This window comes from Bubalus kerabau, chromosome 20 (assembly GCF_029407905.1).
Source record: "Bubalus kerabau isolate K-KA32 ecotype Philippines breed swamp buffalo chromosome 20, PCC_UOA_SB_1v2, whole genome shotgun sequence".
NCBI classification, from domain to species: Eukaryota; Metazoa; Chordata; class Mammalia; order Artiodactyla; family Bovidae; genus Bubalus; species Bubalus kerabau.
This window is the reverse complement of record NC_073643.1, coordinates 44,810,884-44,836,578: the sequence shown is the minus strand read 5'-3', so window position 1 is coordinate 44,836,578 and position 25,695 is coordinate 44,810,884. Positions and strand designations below refer to the sequence as shown.

General features: G+C 45.0%; 1 protein-coding gene and 1 long non-coding RNA gene across 2 annotated transcripts; one reads left to right on the top strand and one right to left on the bottom strand.

Annotated features, from left to right (window-relative positions):
- Positions 1-464: 464 nt before the first annotated feature.
- On the bottom strand, positions 465-19,990 carry DNASE1L3 (deoxyribonuclease 1 like 3). Its single transcript, XM_055557921.1, has 8 exons — positions 19,691-19,990; positions 15,244-15,332; positions 12,007-12,096; positions 11,335-11,447; positions 8,711-8,823; positions 5,974-6,131; positions 952-1,048; positions 465-641 (listed from the first exon to the last, which is right to left on the bottom strand). Exons 1-8 carry the CDS (start codon positions 19,829-19,831, stop codon positions 525-527), a joined length of 918 nt encoding a protein of 305 aa, XP_055413896.1. The 5' UTR covers positions 19,832-19,990; the 3' UTR covers positions 465-524.
- Positions 6,590-22,471, top strand: LOC129635185 (uncharacterized). The gene is made up of 3 exons (XR_008706141.1): positions 6,590-6,638; positions 18,866-18,974; positions 22,269-22,471. It is a non-coding gene; the product is annotated as an uncharacterized LOC129635185 (long non-coding RNA).
- Positions 22,472-25,695: the final 3,224 nt, after the last annotated feature.

Below are 25,695 nucleotides of genomic sequence, written 5' to 3'. Positions count from 1 at the left end.
GGGGCTGGGCTGTGGTCAGATTGGAATTTCAAAGGATGACACTGGTGACCGCTGGGCTAGCTGAGTTGGAGGACTGTTTGGAGGCAGGGAGACCAGTGGGAATGGCCTCACCCTGCATCCCTGCAAGATGCGACGGTGGCCTGACCTCACACAGGAGGGCCAGGTCCTAAAGCAGTTCATTGCCCAAATCATGGGGTACTGTTGGGGCCTTGGCATCTTGGCCTTTAGGGTCACTTACTGTGACCTCCTCTTCGTGTAGCTTCTCAGCCGTTTGAGCAGTGACACCTGCTGGGGTCAGGATGTGAAGCCCCCAGTTTCCTTTCTAGACATTCAAGGGAGGTTTGGGCTCAAGAGGGAGAATAAAAGACACTCTTCCCAGTTTGGCTTAAGATGAAGTAGATTCAGGTTGAAAAATGGAAGCATTTGGGCCAGTCTTGTTTCCTGAGCACAGGGAACAGTTCATACCTGTTGGAGCTGCTTTATTTAGAGGCAAGAAATAGTTAATAAAAATGGAACCCTTGTATCTAGGCATGACTGGCCTTTTTTTTCTTCTTTGAAGAAACAGATTTTTTGCTGTTGATGAAGGCCCTCGAAGACCGAAGTTTAAATTCAACTGGAAAGTGGTCACTGACATCCAGGGCCTGTAGAGAAAAGGGAGATATATTTGGGAATTAGGAGACACCTTGATTTTAGTGACAAATGAATTCAAGCTGAGGGAGGCTGAGAATGAAATGCCCCTAGTCACCCAAAGGAACACACACTGGGAGCATCATCCCTGGACCAGATCAATCAGAAATTGAGGCAGGTCTTCAAGTCATGGAATCACAGGCTTTGAGACACAAGGCCCAGTGGCCCAGGGTCAGGTCTCCATTGGTGACTTAAACCATCGCTGGGTGACACCAACCCATCTTCCCAGGACAGTGGCACAGAAAGATGAGATGACAGCTGTACCTTCGATTCAGACAACCCGTGAGCTTTCTGGAAGTCAAAGACGAGGTTTGATTGAGGAACAACAGAGTTGACAATCTCTTGTCCTCTAAGCACGATCCTGGAGAAGGAAAGAGAAAAGAATCCCATTAATCCACCCTGTTGTTATCTGAGATCAAACCAGGCTTCTTGCTTGACCTCTGGAATGACTGAACTGCTTGGCCCTTTCACATGGAGTTCAAAAGTCCAGCCCTGGTTTTAGCTTGTGCTGAAGCTCAGAATAGGCCACCCCCAAAATAGGCCACAATTGCATATGATTATTTTGAATTAAAATTACTTAAGAAACAGCTAATGTAAGAGGAACACTCCTTTCTGTCTCCTTGAAAGCAGGAAATAAACCTCCCCTGAATGGTACACTCCCTGAATCTGGGGGTAGAAGGAAGGACAGGCACCCTTATCTCCAGAAATAGGGAATTCAGGCCAACACTTATGTATAAACAAACTTTGTTACGTATTTAATTGACTACCCCCAAGCCAACACTGTTTAAATTCTTCACTAATTGAGCACCCAAACCTGAGTTTTTTGTCCTTTCAATTCCTTGCAAATTTGTTGTTCTTTGTCTAAAAATTATAAAAAAGCCTTCTGTTTTGACCACTGTAAAAAAAAATTTAGTTTTATTGGAGTGCATTTGATTTCCAGTGTTGTGTTAATTTCAGGTACACAGCAAAGTGATTCAGTTACACATATACATATATTCATTCCTTTTAGATTCTAGTCTCTTACAGGTTATCGCAGAATATTGAGTAGAGTTCCCTGCACTGTGCGGTAGTTCCTCATTGGGTATCTGTCTTACAGCAGCGTGTGTGTTCATTCCAAGCAAGTGATTTATCCCTGTCTCCCAGGTTTCCCCTTTGGTAACAATAAGTTTCTTTTAGAGATCTGTAAGTCTGTTTCTATTTTGTTAATAAGTTCATTTGTATCTTTACTTTTTTAATTAGATTCCACATGAGTGGAATATTCATATGATATTTGTCTTTGTCTGGTTTACTTCACTTAATAATCTCTAGGTCCACCCGTGTTGCTGCAAATGGCATTATTTCACTGCGTATGGCTGGGTAATACTCCATTGTGTATATTATATATACCACATCTTCTTTATGTGTTCCTCTGACAATGGACATTCAGGTTGCTTCCGTGACTTGGCTTTTGTAAACAAAGCTGCAATGAACATTGGAGTGCACATATCCTTTAGGATCACGGTTTTGTCTGGATATATGCCCAGGAATGGAATTGTTGGATCATATGGTAGTTCTATCTGTAGTGTTTTAGGGAGCATCCATACTGTTCTCCATAGTGGTTGTACCAATTTACTTTCCCACCAACAGTGGAGAGTTCCCTTTTCTCAATACGCTCTCCAGTATTTATTATTTGTAGACTTTTTGATGATGGCCATTCTGACCCTTGTGAAGTGAATACTTCATTGTAGTTTTGGCTTGCATTTCTCTGAAAGTTAGTGATGTTGAGCATCTTTTCATGTGCTTTTTGGCCATTTGTATGTCTTCTTTGGAGAAATGTCTATTGAGATCTTCTGCCCATTTTTTGATTTGTTTCTTTGACATAGAGCTACATGAGCTGTTTGCATATTTTGCAGATTAATCCCTTGTCAGTCACTTTGTTTGCAAATATTTTCTCCCATTCTCATTTTGTTGTCTCATTTTGTTCTGTTTTAGGTTTTGTTTTCTTTGTTTTGTTTATGGTTTCCTTTGCTGTGCAAAAGCTTTTACGTTTAATTAGATTCCACTTGCTTATTCTTGTTTTTGTTTTCATTACTCTAGGAGGTGGGTCAAAAGAGATATTTCTGCAACTTGACCACTTCTTAGGTCCCATTTCTATAAGACCTCTGTGTGTACAAATTGAGATTTGTTTCTTTTTCTCCTATTAATCAGTATTGTGCCAACTTTATTGTCAGTCCAGCCATAAGAACTCAAGTGGGGTTGAAGGGGGCATTTCCCCCTCCCTGACGAAGACCCTCAGCACAGCACCTGTGGCTGAAACACGGGGTCATCCCTGCTGTGGCCTGTGGGCACCAGGACAGTGTCCCCTGTCCAAGCAGGAGCCCTGGCAGCGGAAGAGATATGGACATCTTGGCACATAGCAATGGCTGGAGTACTGAAAGATGTTTCCTTTGCAGTTATTTTCATTTTTCCTGATTCAATTATAGAAAAAGGTCCTGGCCTATCTTTAATATTTCCCTACGCTCCTATTTCATCTGACAGAGTATTCTGCTGACAAGAGAATGAAGGCATAATTTAACATTTTTTGGTTTTCATTGGGCTTACTTTTACAATTATTTTTTGATTGATGACAAGTAATGCTGTTTCCTTGCCTTCAGTTTTGTCAAATTTTCTCTTGAAATTAATTTTATTTCAGTAAAAATGGAATAGATTTAAAGAGTAATACAGAGAAAAAAGAGTATAGTACTGTCGCTTTGCAGTGCTGACAGAGAATAGGAAAGTGGTGGTTAAGCGGAGTCCGATATACCTCAAATGTGGTGACGTGGTTAGGGTCTTCATGGCCGTAACCAACTGGCTGAAGAGGGACAGCCTGGGCCGGACTGCCCGCCCATGACTGTCCACTGAGCCTGCCCCGATTCTAGCCAGCTGACCTGGTTTCCTTTGTTGGCTACCAACACCACCTGGCTAATTTTGACCTCGTCTCCATAAGTAAACTCTTGGCATTCAGGCGGAGATTTCTTGAAGCCGTCCTTTCAGACCCAGAGTGTGAAGAACAGCATAGTTAGGGCTCCCCTATTTTGGACTTGTGTTGGTTTTGTGTGCAGGCGAGTCAGGGGATCCCACTAAGCTTCCTGAGGCTGCTCCAGTGCCCAGCCGGCTCTGAGCATCTTGGCGTGTCCACCAGCACACAGAGCAAAGACTGCCATGAGGCCAGTTCATCTTCTCCCTTTATGCCTCTTTACAAACCATAAGAGATATATACTGTTACGGAAAACACAAAAAATTCAGAGCACCGAAACAAGAAAGTAATGTTTAAAAAATCATGTAATCCTGTCATCCTTTGGCATACAAGTGCGTAAAACTGGAGGTCCTTTGGGGACCTCCCTTGGGGTGCACTGGCTAAGACTCAGGGGGCCTGGGTTCGATCCCTGGTCAGAGAACCAGATCCCACGTGCCGCAACTAAGAGCTTGCATGCCACACACACACACACAAAATCCCACATGCTACAGCGAAGATCGAAGATCCTGCGTATTGCAGCTAAGATCCAGGGCAGCCAAATAAATAAATAAATGAAAATAAATGTTAAAAAAATACAATTAAAAAAAATCTGGGAGTCCTTTAGTAAACATCTTTTTTGACCTGCTCCTCTGCCCCATCTAATCTATCTTTTCCTGGGATGCACTGTTCTTCTGTGGCATTACTTTCAGTCACCTCCCTTTCCTCTGCCAGGGAAGAGAAATGGGACCACAGAAGGGACTTAACCTGCCAAGGCCACACAGCTGGCATATGCAAGTGGGTGAGGGAGCAAGCGACCCTTTTCAACCAGCTTTGAAGTAGCCCCTCATAATAGGATGGAGGGGGCAGTACCCAGGCCGCTCAGTCTCCTGTGACTCCCCACCTTGGTTCTGCTTTTCCCAGGGCCAGGGCTGTTTTCATTTAGGGAAGCTGGAATGATGAAGTCAGCAGAAGGCACACTGGCCCTCAAAGCTCTTAGAGGTACAAAGGAGGTCATGGGATGAAAATGAAAGTCAGAACTTAAAACTAGAGAAGAACGAACTGTCCTCTGGGCCACATCATGCTTCCTTGGTGGCTTGCTGAGCTCGGGGAATAGCAACCACTCTGAGGACCAGGGCTCCTCGGGACTTCCCCATCCGTGGTTTCTGCTGTGGATGGGCCAGTCATGAATGTTCCCACACTTCAGGTCCTTCCTCACTTTCTAACTTAAGGAGCAACATTGAAAGCTGATTGAAAATCTCCAAGGAGAGTTTATAAATACTAAAGAATGCTATTATTTAGATGTATATATTTGCATTTAGAATGGTAAAGGATTGCAGATCCAGATTGCAGATCCACCTCAATACAGGAGACCTGGGTTCAATCCCTGGGTCAGGAAGATCCCCTTGGAGGAGGGGGATGGCAACCCACTCTAGTATTCTTGCCTGGAGAATCCCATGGACAAACGAACCTGGTGAGCTACAATCCATGGAGTTGCAAAGAGTCGAACACAACTAAGCAACTAAGCACAGGACAGCATAGGAATTCCCTGGCAGTCCAGTGGTTAGGACCCAGTGCTTTTACTGCCGTGGCCCAGGTTCAATCCCCGGTCAGGGAACTTAGATCCTGCAAGCAGCACAGTGCAGCCCATCCACCCCTCCCCCACCCCCAGTGTATGGTAAAGCATTAGAAGTATAAATTATCTTGCAGTAACTACTCTCATTTTTAGACTTTTATCGTGAGGAAATCATAAATACAAAATGCATATATATATATATATGGTTCATTACGCTTTGCTTTTAATAGCAAACCCTTGGCAATGACCTAATATGCCCAGTGACAGAGAATTGAATGAATAAATTGCAGTATGACTTTGTGATGTAGTACTTAACAGCCAGTGAATATATTGAGCGCTTAACTATATTCCAGATCCTGTGTTAGAAGATTTATAAGATTTATACATTTTACTTTGTTTAAACCTCATGTTTAATATAGTCTCTGTTTTACCACTAAGGGAACAAAGACACAAAGAGCTTAGCTCTCTTGGTCCCTGACTTACTAAGTGGTAGACACAGAATTTGAATCCAGGCCCGTCCAACAGCAAAGCCCGCTCTTGCCACTGCTAAGCTGTGTGTTTAAGGCCACCATATATGGCCATTCACTATGCATGCTTCAAAAAGTACCCAGTGGAGGGGCCTAAAGTCAGAGCAGCTCAGCTCTCCAAGCAGGAGCGTCACCTGCCCGGGAGGAGCCGCCTTTCCCAAGGCGCACCAGGCACTGTGTGGGCTCATGGTGGTCTGGCAGGTGCCTCCTACCTGTCATAGGCACAGTTTGTGCTCTTCTTGACCGTGGTGTCCTCTTGGTCCCCGATCAGCCAAACGAACTTGGGGTCCATCCTCAGGCGGATGTCCTTCCAGGCCTTCTTGGGGACGTAGCTGCAGCCAGCATTGAAGTCACCCATGAAAATGAAATTCTGAAAGACAGGATTTGTAACTGTCTTCTGTAGGCATTGTTGTCTAACACTTTTATGCAGAACTGGTAGCAGGGACTCCACCTTGCACACCCAGTAAATGATTAGTTCAGTTATCAGCTAAATGTGTCCCCCCAGATTCATATGTTCTGGCCCCCAGTATCTCAGACTGTATTTGCAGATGACCTTTAAAGAGTTAATACAGATAGAATGAGGTTACATATGGGGTGGGCCTACTCTGATACGACTTGTGTCCTTATAAAAAGAGATTAAGACGTGGACACAGAGGGAAGACCAAGGAGAAAGCCAAACCCTGCTGCCACTCTGGTCTTGAACATCCAGCCTCCAGAACTGTGAGGACAGAAATTTTTGCTGTTTAAACCACTCAGTCTTTGGGACTTTGTTATGGCAGCCCAAGCAGACTAATATAGGGTCTTAATTTCTTTTTGTTTTTTAAAAGAAGAGGCCACAGTTTAAAACCGAGCCACAGTTCTGATGAGTATTGGATGGGTGAGTATGACAAGGAAGGATGTTCTTAATGGGAAGAAGGATATTTGCTGTAGCTGCTCCCTCCTGTTCTTAATCACCGAGTCACTCCAATTGGGAGTACAGATTAAAGATGAAAGAACACAGCTCAGTTATTCCCTCACATCTTTTGTCTCTGTGGGTATAAACATCTGAATGAATCCATGCCTTTTGTTTCCAAGAAAGGAAAAGTGAACTCAGGTGGTGTATTTGGCAGTGCTCTTTCCTCTCTTGTTTTGAAGCTGGGAACTTAACTCTTCGTGGGAATTTTGCCTATTGAGGAGGTGAGAAAAGGCTTACGGGGAGGGGCTGATAGAATGAGTTGTCCACCTCTGCCCTAACGCCACCATCAGAGTCTTCTATCTTGGAAGTGATTTCTCTTGTAGGGCTTTTGAAACAGAATTTTAGTATTCTTATGAGAGGAAACAGATTTCCTTGTTAGTGCTATTGTTTGGTGCTATTGCTGACCACAGAGTTTTCTTCAAAAACATTTTTCTTTGACCTTGGGTATCATGGTTTTCCCTGAGACTGGGGGGTGCAGTTGAGACAGGATGTCATCCTTAACTGGAGTGTCAGGCAGCTTCTATTTATGTAGGCATGATTTCCTGAGCACATCCTGTGTGCCAGGCCAAACATTAATTATTTGATAAAGTTTATTTTAAATCTGACAATAAGCACTAAGAGGTAGAAGGGACCTTTGTCCTCTGTGGAAAGAGTAGAGGATATAGTGACCTGCTGTAGGCTACTCGACTTGGAAGTTCAAGTGGTGAAGTTAAGGACTGAATCCAAATCAGCCTCCCTGAAAGCCCCTCCCTCGCTCAGCACAAGAGTTTCCCCTCTAGGTCACTTTTGTACCACTGAGGCCTCCCCTGTACCTGGCATTTAACAGATGCTCCATAAATTCTTGCCAAATGAGTGAATGGAATTTATAATTTAGAAACAAGTGAGTGTTTCTCATACCCTGCCTTTTACAAAACAGCAGTGGAACACACCCCTGCATGCACAATGATCCAGCTCCGTGTCCACACTGTATTGGACTGATTTTGCACTTTGAGCAGCAGAACTGAGGTGGAGGGATTGTGTCATTGGAGTCACATCTTAAAAGGAGAAAGAAGAATGAGGAAGAGCCCTCTGGATCATTTCCATATGTGCCACACACTTTCATACACCTCACAGCGTCTGGGGGTGGAGGGTGGGGTGCTACCGCTATTTTCCAGATGAGGAAATAATTGAGGCCAAGATGGGTGGTGGACATATTGTTATTCCCCTCTGTGAAAGCACCCCTAGTTTCTTTGAGAAACCATCTTCCTCTTCTACCTTGGTCCGTGAAGTTGGTGTGGAACTGACACAGACTTAACCAATCAGAGCATCTCAACCACCTGATCAGTGATTGGTTCAGGGATGAACATGTGATCCAGACTTAGTCAGTGAGACTCCATCCCAGTGTATTTGTTCCATTGTGGGAGAGAAAACTTGTCAGTTGCTTTAGAAACTGCTGGTGACTATCTTGCCATCATATGGGTGGAGACAGCCTGAAAATGGAGCCCACCAGGGGAATGGGAGGCTAAGAGATGGAGAGTGGAGAGAGACAAGACAAGCCCTGATTGCCTTGTCCAACTCTGCCTTTAACCAATGAATTGCTCTTTCTTTTCATGAGCCATTTTGGGATTCTGTCACTTGTAACTGAAAGATTTCTGACATCTCTTTGTCTCACTGTTCTCAGTTGTGAAGTTGGAATGATCAAAGTCGTTACCTCATCTGGCTATTGGGAGGATTAAGTAAACTTATCCATGTCCAGCTGTAGCATAGTGCCTGGCACCAGCTATTCATTTGCTCAGTGAATGTTGGCAGCCATTATTAGTGGAGCAGGGTGTGAATTTCCCAAGACCACAGGGAGCGTACCCAGGCACATTTGAAGGCCTAAAATGAAGCTCTCAAGTGGTGGTCGTCTGCACAGACCCTGCCTCCTCACCCTCCCTCAGAATTGCTCATCCCCTCTCAGGAACCAGATTCTGCCCCTGCTAGATGGGAATTCAGCAGACATAGAGGGTCATCACCTCTGCATTCCATCGACGTTTCACATCTGTGTAGACATCAGCCAGCTCATCAATCTCTCTAATGGATGTCTCAGGGGTGGTGTGCAGGGGGACAATCACGAAGTCCTTGACAGCTGAGGAACAGGAAAGAGGCAGAGGTCACACATTTCCTTGTCAAGATTCCATGAACACTGCTTCAGGGAAACAGGCTGTACCCTTGTGTCATCTAGGGCCCCCCATTTCCAGAAGGTCCAGTGGTCGAGATTTAAATAACCTTATGGTCATTAGGTTGCCATTTTCAGCACACCAAAGCCTCTTTTCTCCCAGTTGCCCTTCCTGACTAAGAGAAAGCTGGTAGACAGTGTTCCTCACTGGCATTGTGGGTATTTTTATTTTCTCATTTTAAAAAAAAATGCCTTGTATTTTCTATTTTTTAAAAACCATTAAGCCTGTTTGACTTTATACTAAGGAAAAAAAACTTTTTCTAAATAAAAAATATTAAGAGTTTTCAGTTTATACTCCTTTTGTAATTAGAAGAGGGGGGGAAAAAAAGCCTGAACAATTTTATTTAAAAAGCAGAGTGGCCCTTTGTGGGCCTCCCCAGCAGGAGGGGCTGAGGGAGCCTGAGTGAGGAGGTGGTGTCTTTCTGAATGCCGCCTCCTCAGGCTCTCCCTTGGTCTGCACCTGAGGGCCCTCTCTTCTCAGGAGCTGCGTTCTATGAGGCAATCCCTGCTCAAGTCCCACAGTGGAAGTCCATCAGACCAGCAGCCTGCCTCCAAGACCTGCCCTGCTTCAGTAGCCTGTCTCTTACACTGCTCCTCCCTCCTCCTCCCCACTCCCCTGCCTCTTTTTGGGCCCATGAACATCCCAACTCCTTTCCTGCTCCTGAGCTTGGGTGCTCACTGTGCCCTGCTGCCAGAATGCCTTTCCACCAACAATCTGTGACTGCTTCTTCTGGTCAGAGCCATTGTCACCTCCGGGGAGGTGTCCCCCAGTTGCCCTGTCTAAGGTGGCCCCTTACCCTGCTATTCAGTAAGCCCTGCTTACTGCCTTCATGCTCTGAAATTACCTGCTTGGCCCACTGGAACCTAAGCTCCCTGAAGGCAGGCTTATCTTCTTGTTCACCCTCTTGGCTCCAGAACCTAGCACCATGCCTGGCACGTTGGAGGTGCTCAGAAATGTTTGTTGATTGAACTCATGAATGAACGATTGAGAGAATAAATGAAGGAAGAAAAGATAGATAAATGGCGAACTCCTTCCTCTTTAATCCCAAACAGAGGGGACATAAAGACATTTGCTTGTTCAGATGGAGACAAAACTCCAAACATGGCAGAGCTGTGGTGCCATCCCAGCGGGGGTGGGTGTTGCGGGGGGAGGGTAGTAGGGAAGGGGGGAAGCTCCAGACAAACAGGTCTGTTCAGCAGTTCACGAAGGTTGAGTACGCTCTCAAAGAAGAATCGTTTGGTGGGAAGGGCCTCTCCTAACGCTGCCAGGTCAGCTGAATGTGAATCATGTGCGTGACAAAAACGATTATTTAATGTCCTCTCTGAAAGGCATTTATGGTTCCTCAGTAGCCCTCACCTCCTTCTCAGTTTTTTGTTTGTTTCCTACTGAAAATCTCCTGCTGTTCTTCCATGTTTGTTTTCCTAAAATACTCTGTTCTGAGCTATTAACCCTGTGCAGAAATAGTTAACTTCATAGTTGAAGATGTTAACATTTGTGTGATGTCAATATAGATGTTCATACGTACAGCTCTGACTATTTAGTTATTATCTGTCTCCCCTGCTGCACAAGGACAGGGACCTTTTCTGTCTTGTCCAGTACCCATGTAGTGGGTATTGAAAAAAAGATCTGATTCTCTATAGTTCCAGTCTACAAATCAAAGTAATTCTTGACTTTCTGTTGAGTATTGCATGGTGGTTAAAACCGTGGGCTCCTGAGATGGCAGTTTGTGTTACAGCCCTGGCTTGTCCACTTCAATAACTGCTGGATGAGCTTGGGGGTGTGACTCCATCTATTTGAACCTCAACTTCCTCCATCGTAAAGCAGAGACAATCCTAGTTGCTATCTTGTTGGGTGTTGCAAGGATGAGAGGAACCTGGCGTTCATCACGGATGAATAATTGTTAGTGACTAATACAAGTACTATTGTTGTCAGAGATCAGGGTGCAATCTTTTAGATTTCCTCTCTTCCCCCAGTCTGTGGGGGAGATGGCTCTGTGATTACTGGAGGGGCAGTGTGGCTCTAGGTTGGGAGATCATCTTCGTTGGCCAGTGTTCAGAGTTTTCAAATGAAGGAGCAGCTGTCCTTGATTGGGACTGGGGGATTTTTCTAAATAATTGCCATCAGCCTAAACGCTCCAAAGGTTACTCTTACCAGAGAGTAAGGTTATTATTGATTCCAGAAAGTGGCTTCTAGGACAAGGAAGTCTTGAGCTGTGGCATTCTAAGCAGCCAGCCTGGTGTCATCAAACTATACTGTGTCCTCCGCATTCAAGTGTTAGGAGCCCTTAATGTTCATCTCAAGCGAAATGCCTCTCTAAAGATGCTGCATAAACCCTGGGACCACAGCTCACAACTCAGGGCTGCTGCCCATTCATGGGCTGGCTGGGGAAGTGAGGAGTGAGAGGGGCCTGTGGGTCTCACCGGTGTAGGGTGACTGGAACCAGACCACAAAGGGTTCCCTGGAAAACACATCTGCGTCTCCAGCCTGATAGTCATGGTAGAGGTAGCTTTGTCTTACAGACACTAGCTTTTCTCTGGAAGAAAAAAGAAAAAAAGACAGTCCTCCTAGATGAGTTGGCTTTCTTGTTACTTCTTTGAAGAAGCAGAGGCGAGTGTTCCCACAGCTTTATTGGCCTCCCCTGCAGAGTTGAGTGCCAGAAGGGATCTTTTACCTGAGGACAAGGCTCAGTCAGTCTCCTCAAGGGCCAGAGCCCTTGGGGAACTGAGTATCTGGGGAACTCAAAACTTAAAGGTCAGACTCAGCAGAAATTATTAGTAGGAAGAAAATGAGAATGTGATGTCCCAGAGCAGACATGCTGGGCAATTCATGTTTCCGTCCCCTGCCAGGACTTGACCATGGGGGATAAAGAACTCTTTGACTTTCCTGACCAGGTCACCAAGTCATCCAGCAAATTAGTTTTGAAGAGTTAATATTATCCTTTCCATCAGCCCCACTTTTTAACAGCTCAGTAATTTGATCGATATTGAGAGCTGGTTTGACATCTAAATTTGGTTTTGAGGAAAAGATTTTTATTCCATTCACGGTCATATTGATAAGTAAACCATGTTCCGGGAAGCATAATTTATACTTACTTATAGAGAAAGGCATACTGTTCTTTATATGTGTTTCTTCCAAGGCGAGTGCTAATCACATAGTTGTATGTAATGCCTCTTCTTGAATTTCTGGAAAACAAAAAGATTTTACATTGCATCTTAAAGAACAAACATTTCTCTCTGCCTAGGTTCCCCTCCCTCCAATGGGCTTCCGTATGCCCAATGGCATCATGTAGAAGGGCTTCTGTTCATTATAACCTTTGAGTCTCATAAGAAGGGCCACCACTGACTGGGAATGTGACACCTGCCGTTATTTCTTGTCCTGATAAGAGGAGTACTATTATTACTCCATTTTTATAGTCTGCAAGTACAGAGCTGGGATTTGAATTGAGATCCTGCTCACCCCCAAATCCACCTGCTTTGTCCTATACCTGAAGACAGGTACAGGACATCACTGAGACCATAGAAGATTCAGGCCACAGTCAGCCCCGAAGGTTGTTCTGGCCCATGGCTGGACTGCACCTCATACTTCCTGGTAGAATTAACTTCACCAGGTTACTCCTGAGCATTTAGCATATGCAGGATTCCTACTAAGACTTTTTGTAAATTATATTTATTTTTTTATTGAAGAATAATTGCTTTATAGAATTTTGCTGTTTTCTGTCAAACCTCAACATTAATCAGCCTTAGGTAGACATATATCCCCTCCCTTTTGAAGCTCCCTCCTGTCTTCCACCCCTCTAGGTTGATACAGAGTCCCTGTTTGAGTTTCCTGAGCCATACAGCAAATTCCCATTGGCTATCGTAAGTTTCCTTTTTTCTCTTTCCTTACATCTTACCCTCTCCTCCCCTCTCCCCATGTCCGTAAATCTATTCTCTATGTCTGTTTCTCCATTGTTGCTCTGTAATTAAATTTTCTAGATTCTGTATATATGTGTTAGAATACAGTATTCATCTTTCTCTTTCTGACTCACTTCACTCTGTATAATAGGTTCTAGGTTCATCCACCTCATAAGAACTGACTCAAGTGCATTCCTTTTTATGGCTGACCTACTAAGATTTTTTTTGGACATTTCTTTTCTGCTCTGAAAACCCCCAGGCATTTTTCTCAAGAGTCCTGAAACTGTGATTCCAAATGGCTATTGTTACTGTTCTGGGGGCTGAGGATACAGTCATCAAGTCCCATTGATCCTCTGCCTCACCCTTATCAGGAAGACTTGACTCACATGTGTGTGCCAAACCTGCTGATAACTCCACCCTGGGTAGAGTCTACTTCACCTTCCCTCTAGAAGATCTGGGGTATGTCTAAGCTGTGGCATATTCTCAGGTTCCATTGGGAGAAACTAGAGGGGGCTTTTAGGGGCCAACTTAGAGCCCTCAGAAATTCCTGGAAATTAATATTCTAAGGCAGATCTGGCTATGGGGGCCCCAGGAGCGCAGACAGTGGAATCCGCTGGGCTTCTAATTTGGAAAGACTGGCTCTGTTCTAAATCTAGCCTGCCAAGTCCTGGGTTGGCAAACTGCTTGCAATGACTCGGCTATGAAGTGATGAAGGCCCTTCCTGGCTTACAGAGAATTAAGAGACACACAGGCCTGGCTCTGCTTGGAGTCCACAGCACAGTCTAGGGAGGGCGGGGAGAACTGAGACCACTGAGGGTGGGAGGGCTTAATCCAGACCAGCTGCAGGTGGTGCCTGTAACCCCCGTCCCCTCGGTCCCCCATACTTCTGAACACTGGCCCGGGCCACTTCAAAGAAGGCTGAGGGAACTCAGACCAGAGCACTGGCTTGGAGTCAGACACCACCCAGGTACAAAGATGGGTTTGGCTATTTACTGGCTGGGTTACCGTGGCAGATCCTTGCTCTCTGTGCCTCGGTCCCTCAGCTATAAGGGAGGCAATGGGAGAACCTGCTCCACAGAGCTGTTGTGAGGAGCGAATGAGACAGCACACACACACACGGATTGATGGGATGCCGGCCTGTATGGTGCGATTGCAGTCATCAGTCGCTGTTTCCTGCAGGCCTCTGGATCATCACTTGCCATTACATGCATCCCGTTACTTCTACTAGTGATGAACATCCCAGCACTTAGTTGCCACTGCTCCATACCAGGCACAGCTTAACCATTTACATGCATGATTCGGTTTAATTATCACCACATCCCAGGAAGATGAGTTCTATTATTAGCTTTATTTATAGATGGGGGAAATGAGGTACAATGAGGTTCAGTAACTTGCCCAAGGTCATAGCCAAGCCAGAATCCAAGCCCACGTGGTCTGAGCTGAGTGGAGGTGCCTAGCGCCTGGGCTTCATCCCCTCTGTCATTGTCAAGAGCAGACCTGCGAGGCTAAAAAGGAGATGCTCTGCTCCAAGTCTGGACTCTCAGATGAGAAACTGAGGCCCAGAGAGGGGTGGCTGCCATCAGCCCAAGGGCCTCGCTCTGTGAAGGAGAGCATCGAAGGCTGTTTCTCTCAGGCTTCAGACTTTTTGTAAAATACTCAAAAATTCAGATCAAATCATCAAATTCAGACTTTGTAAAATACTCAAATCATACAGAGGTTTATGTCCATGGGGTATATGTCCACGGGGTTGCAAAGAGCCAGACACAATTGAGTGACTGAACTGAACTGAACTGACAGAGGTATATAAAATGAAAAGCAAATGTTTCCCATTTCTTCACACCCTCCTTCCAAGTGGTCCTCCAGTCATACCCACCACGCCCTGGAAGTAACCACTCTCAACTGTTGAGCACATCCTTCCTGTCTTTCTTTTATGCCCATGCAAACTCAGCCACAGCCTTATTCATGAATGACGTAGTGTGATTACTAAAATGGGCTCTTCTACGTATAGTTCTGGACTTACTTTTTGCCGTGTACTGTAGCCAACTTTACATGCTGGAATATTTAGCTCTAACCTACCCTGTAGTAACCATGACATTTAATCGCAGTGTAATATTCCAGCCCGTGGGCATATCATGTTTTCATATTTGCACTCAGTCTTTTCTTTGTAACAGTACTTCAGCTCAGCTTCTAGTCTGTTTCGTTTCTCTCAGTCCTGATTCCTCACCCATTTCCCTCTTTTGTTTTATCATATTAAAACTAGCTGGTTGAAAACTCTCAGGGCCACAGTTAATAGAGTTGAAAGCCCGGGCAGCATGGGTCACGTGACCTCGTGGTCTGGGCCCGTGCTGGTGCTCACACTAGTTTCAGTTCCCAGGAGGTTTGCAGATCCTTGCACCTGGCTTTGAGCCGGCAGAGGGTCCAGGGCCCCGTCTTTACCCGTTTAGCTTCTCCATCAGCGTGGGGCAGATCCTGTTGCTGCTGTCCTTGATTTCCATCAGGAGTATGATATCACAGCGTTTGATGACCTGCAGAGAGAGAATTCCCCGGGGATGTGAGGCCATTTACTACAAATAATGAAACCTTTTATTGGGCACTTACTCTTTTTTCATTGTAGTTGATTTACAGTGTGGTGGTAATTTCTGCTGTACAGCTCCGCGAGTCAGTTATACATATGCAAGTGAAAGTTGCAGTCGCTCAGCTGTGTACCACTCTTTGCTACTCCATGGGCTGCAGCCCAGCAGGTTCCTCTATCCATGAAATTCTCTAGGCAAGAATACTGGAGGGGGTTGCCATTCCCTTCTCCAGGGGATCGAACCCTGGGATTAAGCCTGGGTCTCCCACACTGCAGGCAGATTCTTTACCATCTGAGCCACCAACAATGTCACAGGGTTCCCTTTTCTCCACATCCTTTCTAGCATTTGCTATTTGTTGACCTTTTAATGATGGCCATTCTGACTAGAGTGTAGTTTTGATTTGCATTTCTCTAATAATTAGCAACATTGGCCATCTGTATGTCTTCTTTAGAGAAATATCTGTTTAGATTGTCTGCCCATTTTTTGATTAGATTGATTGTTTTATTATTTGGGGGGCACTTACTATGTTTTAAGTATCAGATTGGGTGCTTTGTTAAATTAACTATCCTCTTCTCTGAAATAAATGATGGACGGCCTGAGCATGGTAGGCTACAGTCCATGGGGTCACAAAGAGTCGGACACGACTGAGCGACTTCACTCACTCACTGAGGTAAGTACTATTATGATACACATTGTAAAGACAAAGAGCCTGAGGTTCTTTCTGGGAAAGCTGAGATACTATCCAGAATCACCCAGCTAGAAAGTGGCTGAGCCAGAATGTGAACCTAGGCAACCAGAATCCAGACCAAAAGTGCATGATCCCTGTAAGTCCTGCAAGTTGGCTTTGTTTGAATAATTACAATAATAATAATAAATATATCTATTAAGGCCTTAGTAAGTAAAGAATACCAGGCTGGATACTGCAGAAATGAAGAAGTACAATTATAATAATTGTAAGAGTTAACATTTATTGTGAGCCTACTCAGAGCCTCACCAGCTCTGAGACAGCTATGATTCTGAACTCATTAAGCATGGGAGGAAACCAAGCTCAGAGTGACTGAGTGACTAAAGTCGTGAAGCCAGTATAGGTGATAAGAGTAGGATGTGAAGTCAGGTTCACATGACTGCAAAACCCACCATGCTGCTGCTGCTGCTAAGTCGCTTCAGTCGTGTCTGACTCTGTGCGACCCCATAGACGGCAGCCCACCAGGCTCCCCTGTCCCTGGGATTCTCCAGGCAAGAACACTGGAGCAGGTTGCCATTTCCTTCTCCAATGCATGAAAGTGAAAATTGACAGTGAAGTCACTCAGCCGTGTCCGACTCTTAGCGACCCCCATGGACTGCAGCCTACCAGGCTCCTCCATCCATGGGATTTTCCAGGCAAGAGTACTGGAGTGGGGTGCCATTGCCTTTTCCCACCATGCTGTACTATTAAAATGTACTCCCTCCCTCAAAGACTCATTATCAGTGAAAAAGACAAATGGAAAGAACTAGCTACAGTGAGAGACCAGAGACAGTTGTGCTAAATAAAAGTCAGGCCTATGAGAGTGTTGAGGAATAATCAGCTACATCTGCCCAGAGGATCAGGGAAGGCTCCATGGAGGATACTTTTGAACAAGCCCTGAGAGGCAAGAAATAATTCATTGTGGGGACTTTCCTGGTGGTCTAGTGGTTAGAACTCTGTGCTTCCTCTGCAGGGGTCACAGGTTCGACCCCTTGTCAGGGAACTAAGATCCCAAATGCCTGCCATAGGGAGTGGCTAAAAAAGGAAAAAAGAAGAACTCAGTGGGTAAAGAATACAGGAGGGTCCCCTTCAGAATGAGCAGTAAGCTGAGGACCAGGGTGTCAACACCCACTGGAGGCCACTGGGATCTTCCTTTGTATGGAATTCTAGTGGGCTGGAATTTGGTTGTCAAGGACAGAGCATCCTCAGTATTCATTTTGTCTTTTCACATCACTTCCAGAAACACGGAGCAGGGGGATTATGCCACTGGTCCTATTTCCAGAGCACATACATATTCTAGTTTCCTCTCTATAAAGGGCAGAGCAGAGAGGGCCACCGACACTGGCCTGGTGCCGTTAAGAAGTACCAGGGGCTGAAGATATATCAGTGTGGTGACAGAGGAGTAAGACTATGTCAGAGTCTGCATCCTTCCATCAACAGGCTTGCATATCATGGCGTCAGACTTGTAGGGTTCACCAAGGAGAGCTGGGTGCTGTTCTCCCAGCCAGCCTCCTGATTTAGTCACTTAACCACTGTCAGATCTTTCTGGAAAGCACTTTAGAATATGTATATGAAAAGTGAAAGAAAATGTTAGTCACTCAGTTGTGTCTGACTCTGCGACCCCATGGACTGTAGCCCTCTAGGCTCTTCTGTCCATGGAATTTTCCAGGCAAGAATACTGGAGTGGGTAGAAGATCCTGTCTTCAGGAGATCTTCCCAACCTAGGGATTGAACCTGCATCTTCTGTACTGTGGGCAGATTCTTTACCATCTGAGCCACCAGGGAAATGTATTAATACTTTGATCTAGTTTTCTCACTTTGAGGAATGTCTTCCACTGTAAAAAAGTTCCTGCTACTACTCTGCATCTGTTTCCTTATCTGTAAATTGGCATAAAGTCATTCCCTCACAGGATTGTTGGAGGATAAATGAATACTTAGAACAGGGCCAGCCATGTAGGAGGCAAACAACAAAATGTTGTTATTATTATTATTACTGTATGGGATTTCCCAGGCAAGAATACTGGAGTGAGTTGCCATTTCCTTCTCTTGGGGATCTTCCTAACCCAGGAATTGAACCCACATCTGCTTCTTGGCAGATGGATTCTTTACTACTGAGCCACCTGGGAAGCCCTTATTATTACTTATGCAGATCAAAGAGGAAGATGTATTGCAACAGAAAAACTGGAAATATCCTAAGCATCCCCAGATAGAGAAGCGTTGAATGAAACACGTTGGAAACGCAGCATAAGGCATTAAAAGTTGTGTTTTAAAAGAATATTAACAACATATGAAATGCTTCTTATATAAAAGCAGAATAGGGTATCTCCATGCTGCAAAATAGATGCATGTTTATGTATTATTTTTGGATAGAAAAACATCCGCAACAAAGTTACCCAAGTGCCAACAACTGTTACCTTCAAGTGATAGGATACTTCTTTATATGTTTCTGTATTTTCAAAATAGTCCATATTGACTATTTTTAGTGTAATACAATTAATTTGTAAAATATAAGTTTATAATTTAAAAAATTACAGTCCTAATTTAAAAAATTAAGATGTTATTTTACAAAAAAAAACTGATGGGGAAGAAATTGTAGGTGAGGAGGTGATAGTGTTTATGAAGACGTGACAGATGTGATCATGGCTTAAGTTAAATAAGCTGTCTTAATATAAAATGCCTAATACAGTGACTGGCACAGAGTAGGCTCTGCAAAGGCTCTGTCAGTGTGAGCTCTCACCGTGGACTCATTACACTTTCACAGTAACCCTGCATGCCGGCCAGGTTGTGTGAGGACCATCTTACTGAAAGGCGCTGAGGGGCTCAGGGCGAAGGGACTGGCAGAGCTGGTGCACCTGGCTGCCTGGTGAAAGGTGAGCCCAGGGCCCCTGGTGCTCCCACCAAAATGTGGTGTCTCTGGGGTTTCTAAGGTAATAAAACCCAGAGTCTTGGGAAGGGTTTCAGCCCCAGCATCAAAAATAAATTAACCCATAGGATAAAGTGGAGAAGGCAATGACACCCCACTCCAGTATTCTTGCCTGGAAAATCCCATGGACGGAGGAGCCTGGTAGGCTGCAGTCCATGGGGTCGCTAAGAGTCAGACACGACTGAGCGACTTCACTTTCACTTTCATGCATTGGAGAAGGAAATGGCAACCCACTCCAGTGTTCTTGCCTGGAGAATCCCAGGGACAGCGGAGCCTGGTGGGCTGCTGTCTATGGGGTCACACAGAGTCGGAAATGACCGAAGCGACTTAGCAGCAGCAGCAGCCAGCATAGGATAAAGAGAATCAACTGACACCAGAAGAATGTGAACAGAGTCTCAAGACATTGATCAGATTACCCAAGGGAAGTCTTAGCTAAGTGGGGAGAAAGATTAGACTTGGGAGCTGGAAAAAGATTGATGGCTGTAGGGGGAGAGAAGGAAAAAGAAAGGGAGAGGAGTGGAGGGGAGGGAGAGAGTGCACAAGCTTCCTTCACCCTAGGGGCTAACTTCAGTTAAACAACTCTTGCGTCTCTTAAAAGTCCGAAAGCTTTAGAGAAAGCGTGAGGGGTATCCAGCAGTCCTTCTAACAGGAAAATGGGCTCACCTTCACAATGACGTCCATGGCATTACAGTTTGCCTTCTTGGATTCCCCAAAGGACCTCACATTGAAGGAGCAGATCTTGAGGGCCAGGGCACTGTGGGTGGAGAGGAGGAGAAGCAGCAGGCAGGCCAGCGGCAGAGGCATCGTGGCTCCCCTGACTTCAGGGCTCGGAGAGAGGGTAGCGGTGTCTGGAGAGCGGGCTCTGGGCCACCTGCTCAGACTCTGCTGACTTGTAAAGCTTGCTGATAACAAGAATTACTGGATTCCTTGTTGCTGCTTTCACTTCTCTGAGGAACTGAAGATCATGCGTTTCATTCCCCAAGAGAATGAAGGAAATGAGCTAGTTTTTAGGATCCCCTGTTTTTGTCACTTGGATGAGGAAACTGGTCCGCTTAATCTAGGCATCAGTCTCTGCAGTCACTCTTAAACCAGCAGGAAGCCAGCCCTGACATCTGGTCCTTTCTGCTGTGATCGCATACCATATCCCTTCTCCTGGAAACTGATGAACTCGGAAATGGTCCACCCCAGAGAGCACCTGGGGTGTGGAGCCTTCTGTGTGTGGGTGGGAGGACAAGGAGGCAGGAGACAGTGGGGAATTCTGCCAGGTTTGGGGATTTGGCAGCTAGCTGTCCCTGGACACACCCAGATTCCAGCTCGCCAACAGCTCTGATGGGCGTTAATTAAAGTCAAGTCTGGTTTGAATAACATAATTTTTAAGGCAAGTTTTGCTATATACAATTTAACACACCAAATACTAGCACTGTATTGTCAGAAAAGCAGTTGCAGATCTGCTGGATGGGTCAGTCTTTGGACTGAAAGGACAGAGTTAAGCCATGATTCAATCTGATATTAGTTAATGTTTGTTAGAGTTGTGTGGCCCCATGAAAGGAAGGTTTTGCAAGAACTGTAGGATTTCAGTCCAAGTAAAATGGCTCTTGGGGCTTCCCTGGTGTCTTCCTACTGGTAAAGAATCTGCCTGCCATGCAAGAGATGTGGGTTGGATCCCTGGGTCAGGAAGATCCCCTGGAGAAGGAAAAGGCAACACTCCAGTAATTTTGCCTGGGAAAATCCATGGACAGAGGAGTCTGGCAGGCTACAATCCATGGCGTTGCAGAAAGTTGGACCCGACTTAGTGACTAAACAACAACAACAAAATGGCTTTTAGAGATTTGGGCAGGAAGATGAGAAGATCTGAAAAACAAAAAAGTACAAAATCCAGTCAATTTATAAACCAAGGTAGGATTTGCAGACTTTGACATGGAAAAGTCTTCTGTGAAGAGAGGAAGTAATAAGTTGAAGGCAGTGTTGGGATCTCCAGACCACTCCCTCTTGAAGTGATGGGCGTGTGATCATAGTCACAGGGAAGAGCGTGCAAGTATCACCAACGTGCATCCAGTCAGCATCCTGGCCAAATCACTAGCCAAGCACACCCAGGCGTTCTAAGGAGATAATCCCAAAGTGTTGAATACGTGGAAGGAAATAATGACTTCCTGAACTGGTGGGGATGTTAATCTCCCCGTTGGCCACAGTCCAGACCTTAAGCCTGGTTGAATCTCTGGTGAAAAGCTGGTGGTGATTGTCCTCCTTGGTGAGTGGGTATCTTCCGACCAGAGGAAGGTTGAGAATTCAGTGGGTACAGTTTTTTGTGTCTTTCAAGAAGGAATTTCTATATATGTGGTATTTTATGACCTTGTAACATATAAAAGATTTTAACCTATTAAACTGGCAGTCTTGTAACTGCAACATAAAATGTGCAATTGAGGGAATGTATTTAGATTTGTAACTCTTATTTGAAACCTTCCTAAGTTTCTGTACAGTTCTGGAACATTTATAAGAATTCTGGGTTAACAGTGTTTTATAAGTTGAATGTATTAGGATTATTTGGTGTTAAAAAGGGTGGCTTTTTTTTTATTTGGATAACTGAAGAACTTTACAAGGAAATAGATGTATAAAAGAAGTTTAAAATGTTTGTAAATGGGTCTATAACCCCTTAGAGGTAATTATTTAAGTTTGTTGGATATAGAGTTGCCAGACTTAGCAAATAAAAATACAGAGCACTAAATCAATTTGAATTTTAGATAATTCAAATTTAGTTAGGCAGCATGTATTTTACCTGGGAATCTTAGCTGGACTTATCAATGAAATAAAAAACCTTTATATGTCGAACTTAAAAGCATGACATTGTCTAAGGCAGTAATCACCCTGCCAGGGTCCTGGGAAAGGTGTTCATTCTCAGCATCAAAAGTAACCTAACCTATAGGATCAGAGAGTAAATTAATGTTTTTGCCTTTTTTAACTTTGATAATTTGAATATTAATTTGAAAAATAAAGGAACCTCTGAATAATGGTTTCTCTATATAGATGCTGCCCTTAAGGACGTCAAAAAAAATCAGATGAACAGATGAAGAGTTTGACCCCTTTTTGTAATTAGCACTTGAACTTTTTTAAAAAAGTATCTGGTAGTAAAATCTTGAATCAAATTTAACTGAATCAGGGTAAGTGCGGGGCTTCGCTGAGTACCTTCTGTTTCATCTCATTACATGCTTCCCCAGACCCTTACCATGGTCCCTCTGTTTTGCAGGTGAGCAAACTGAGGCTTGTGTTCGAAGATACACAGCTAGCATGTGGCAAAGCTGCGATTTGGTCCTACTCGTTCTCACTCCAGACCAGCATTCTCCCCCACCAAACCAGGCACACCAAACTCAATAGGAAACCTGCAGGTCAGGGGCTGTGAGGAGGAAAAAGAGAACTTCCAGGTTTTATTGTATACCCTTGGGTACTGTTTGAATTTTCTTTTTTAAATAAAAGCATGTACTTGTTTAGTAATTAGACAAAGTGCTAAAAAGCTCTTTATTCTTTTAAGTCGATTAAACAGTGCCCATGCCAACATGCCCTTCTGGGTCAGCTTAGCCTCAGATGACTCTCAGCCAACCCCAGGAGTTCCTGATAAATATGAGGGGCTGGAGTGGCAAAGCTGCACTGGTGACCAGGCACAGCAGAGACCCTCTGCTTTTCCTTCTGCTGGGCTCCAGTGTTGGGAAGTGGAAGTTTGAGACTGTCTCTTCCAGAAGCCTGGAGCCTGGAAAGAAAGGCAGACACTGGCCTGACCCACACTGAACACTCTGAGGTGTCCTTCCTTCTGCTATTCAGTGGCTATGGATGACATTTCCTGTGCTTGTACTTCCAAGCAGTAGGGTATAGATGCTCCTGAAAAAAAAGGATATATATATATCCCTCCTTGGAGATTTATAATACACGTTAGCATATTAAATGTCCTAAAAAGTCCTGCAAAGCTGGAACAAAGCTGCTTAACTATGTTGGAACAGTATGTCCTGAATTTATTGTCCATGGAACCCTTTATTCACATAACTCCTTTTAGTATCTTGAGCTCCATCCACGTTGGGAAGCACCATCCTAATTGAGAAGGGACGATCGGATTCCTTCAAAGACTTAAGCTCTAGTCCTTGTCAATAGACCCTACTGAAGATTTGCACATGTGTCATGTGAATGGGCAGATGTGAGGATCGAAGGATGAGACACGTGGCCCCAGACACCACCGGCAGCCACGGCCATTCACCATGGGTGCTGGTGGGGCGGGAGTCAGTGGAGACAAAGGACGCCTTAGAGTTTGAGGAAGGCAACATGGGGATTCCAGGGGGGGTGAAAGTGTCACAAGTCAAGTTATCCAAAAGCAGCAAAAAAGAAAAGAGGCGCCAGTGGGAAAGTTTTTACTCTTGGCAGGTGACATCCTCGTGACTCAAAACAGGTGTTTCCAGTGACTAATGCCATTCCGTGTGTAATAAGGAGTGTGTCCTAGTAATGATCTCGTATAGCATGCAGACTGCTCCAGTCATTATGTTTCACAACCAGCCTGGGGATTGGGGCAGGAAGCGTGCATTTTATGTAAGGTTGCATAACTGTGACAGATCACACCTTTGTATGATGGTTTCCAACTGGTGAAGCAGGCTCTGGTTTGGACCTCACACAGCGTCTTCCACACCAGGCTGTGTCTGGACCTCAAGCAGGTTGCTCTCAGAAGGCAGTCAGTGCTCTGACTAGAACCCTTCAAAGGCTCTTTGTTTGACATAAAGACCAAACTCCTTGTGGTGGCTTCTACCTACTCACCCCTTCAAGGTCACATCCTCTTATTTTCTTCCCCCGCTGGCCTCCCCTCACACTGCCTGGCTTTCAGTTCCCGCCGCTGGGCCTTTGCACAGCTGTTCCCTCCATCTGCAGGGCTCTTCCTTCCTTCTACCTCTCAGTCTCAGCTTAAATGCCATTCTCTCCCTGGCCCCCCTCAGCCCATGAGGAGCTTCCCTCTTATTCTCTTTCATGGAACACAGGTCTTTGCTTCATGGTATCTGTGACGATGTATTATTACCTATGAGCGTGTGTGTTGTCTGTTGTCTCTCCACCCCACCCCCGACAGTTCTCACAGGCAGGGACACCTTCATGTGTCTGTGCTGCCTGGGACAGGACTGGGCATGTAGCAGATGCTCAGTAAGCCTTTGCTGAATGCATGATATAATCCTCTGACTGACTCTGGAGCCTAGCTTCTCTACCACCCATGGGAGGGTTTTGAGCCAGGGTAACTCAGGTCCCTGGATAACCAAGGGAGACCCCAGGCCACTGAGACAAAAGAAATAATAACAGCAACCACTCCATACCATCTGCCTTTCTCAGAGCACTGGGTGCTAAATTATCACATAACTCCCTGACCTTGCGAGCAGAGTGGAGCAGGATTCTCACCCTTGGTACTAATGCTATCGGAGGCCAAAAAGTTCAGTGTTGTGGGGACTGCCCCGTGCATTATAGGATGTTTAATCTCATTCTTAGCCTCTATCCGCTAGATGGCAGTAGTACACCCCCCCACCCGGAGTCACGACAAGCAAACATGTCTCCAGACATTGCCAAATGCTCCCACAAAGGTGATCCCACAAAGGAGATCACCCTATGTTGAGAATGCTGGAGGTTAAAGCATGCATCATTTCATTTATAGCTGTTCAACCTCAGGCAAGTGTCTAAACCTCTCTGTGCCCATTTCCTCACTTTTGAAAATGGGGATGATTATAGCTCTTACATATTAGAGCTGTAAAGATTTTGTGAGTTTATAGCTAAAGGGAAGACTCAGCACAGTGTCTGGCCCTTAGGGGTATTCTATTAGGATGATACTCTATCTTCAGAACAAACTGTGCAGATAAAGGATTGCCATTCCCACTTAACAGATGGGAATACTGAGACCTAGAGATAAAGAAGTCAGGCCCCAGTTGCTGATAGTGAAGTGACATAAAAGGCAGGAATTCAGGTTCTCAGGACTAATTCCCTTTGCCAGATCATGTGGGTATAAAATGGTCCATTAACTCCAGACCTCATGTGACCAGTTGCAAACTCTGAGCTGGTGGTATTGGAATTAGTGGGTTAGATTCACCAGGGTGGGGCTAGCGTGAGGCAAATGAGGCACTGGCTTGGGTGCAAACTTTAAGGGGGTGCCGAACAACTCAGTAATCAAGATAAATAATATTTTATGCATTGTTTTGAATAATTAATTTTAAGAATTATTCAAATTAATGCAGATACATCTATAATGATCAAAGTATCAAAATCTTAAAGACAAGATCCAACCTTGCATTTTTATGATTCTTCCTCATTCAACTCACGCTGAGCCTGCTCCTGGGATCTGCAGATCTGTGCACTCAGTGGGCACACTTGGGAAGGATGACATTGGAGAAAATAGCACCCTCTTTTGGCTGGTAGTGAGCACTGCTCCTTTTCCAGGGAGCCAGTTCCCCTTCTTTGCCCCTTGAAGCAGCAGCATCTCCATGCTGGAAGAGTCTCTTCTGGCAACACAGTGCTTTTTGCCATGATGCTTTAATGAGGCATCTAGGCTAAAAAGTAGGAGGCAGGTCAAATGATGCTGTTGGAGCCCCAGGCCCACCACTTCCTACTGCCCTTTGCTCTGAGCTGGGTCCTGTTGCTTTTCTTGTTACCATCTGTGTGGACATGCCCTA

Bases quoted from the DNA above. Each gene is read 5' to 3' on its own strand.
- DNASE1L3 (XM_055557921.1), bottom strand. From the start codon at position 19,831: ATGCCTCTGCCGCTGGCCTGCCTGCTGCTTCTCCTCCTCTCCACCCAC. The intron at 15,333-19,690 runs GTGAGCCCATTT...CTCTCTCTGCAG, and splicing joins CCATGGACGTCATTGTGAAG to GTCATCAAACGCTGTGATAT. The intron at 6,132-8,710 runs GTGATGACCCTC...CCTGTCTTTCAG, and splicing joins AACGTCGATGGAATGCAGAG to AATTTCATTTTCATGGGTGA.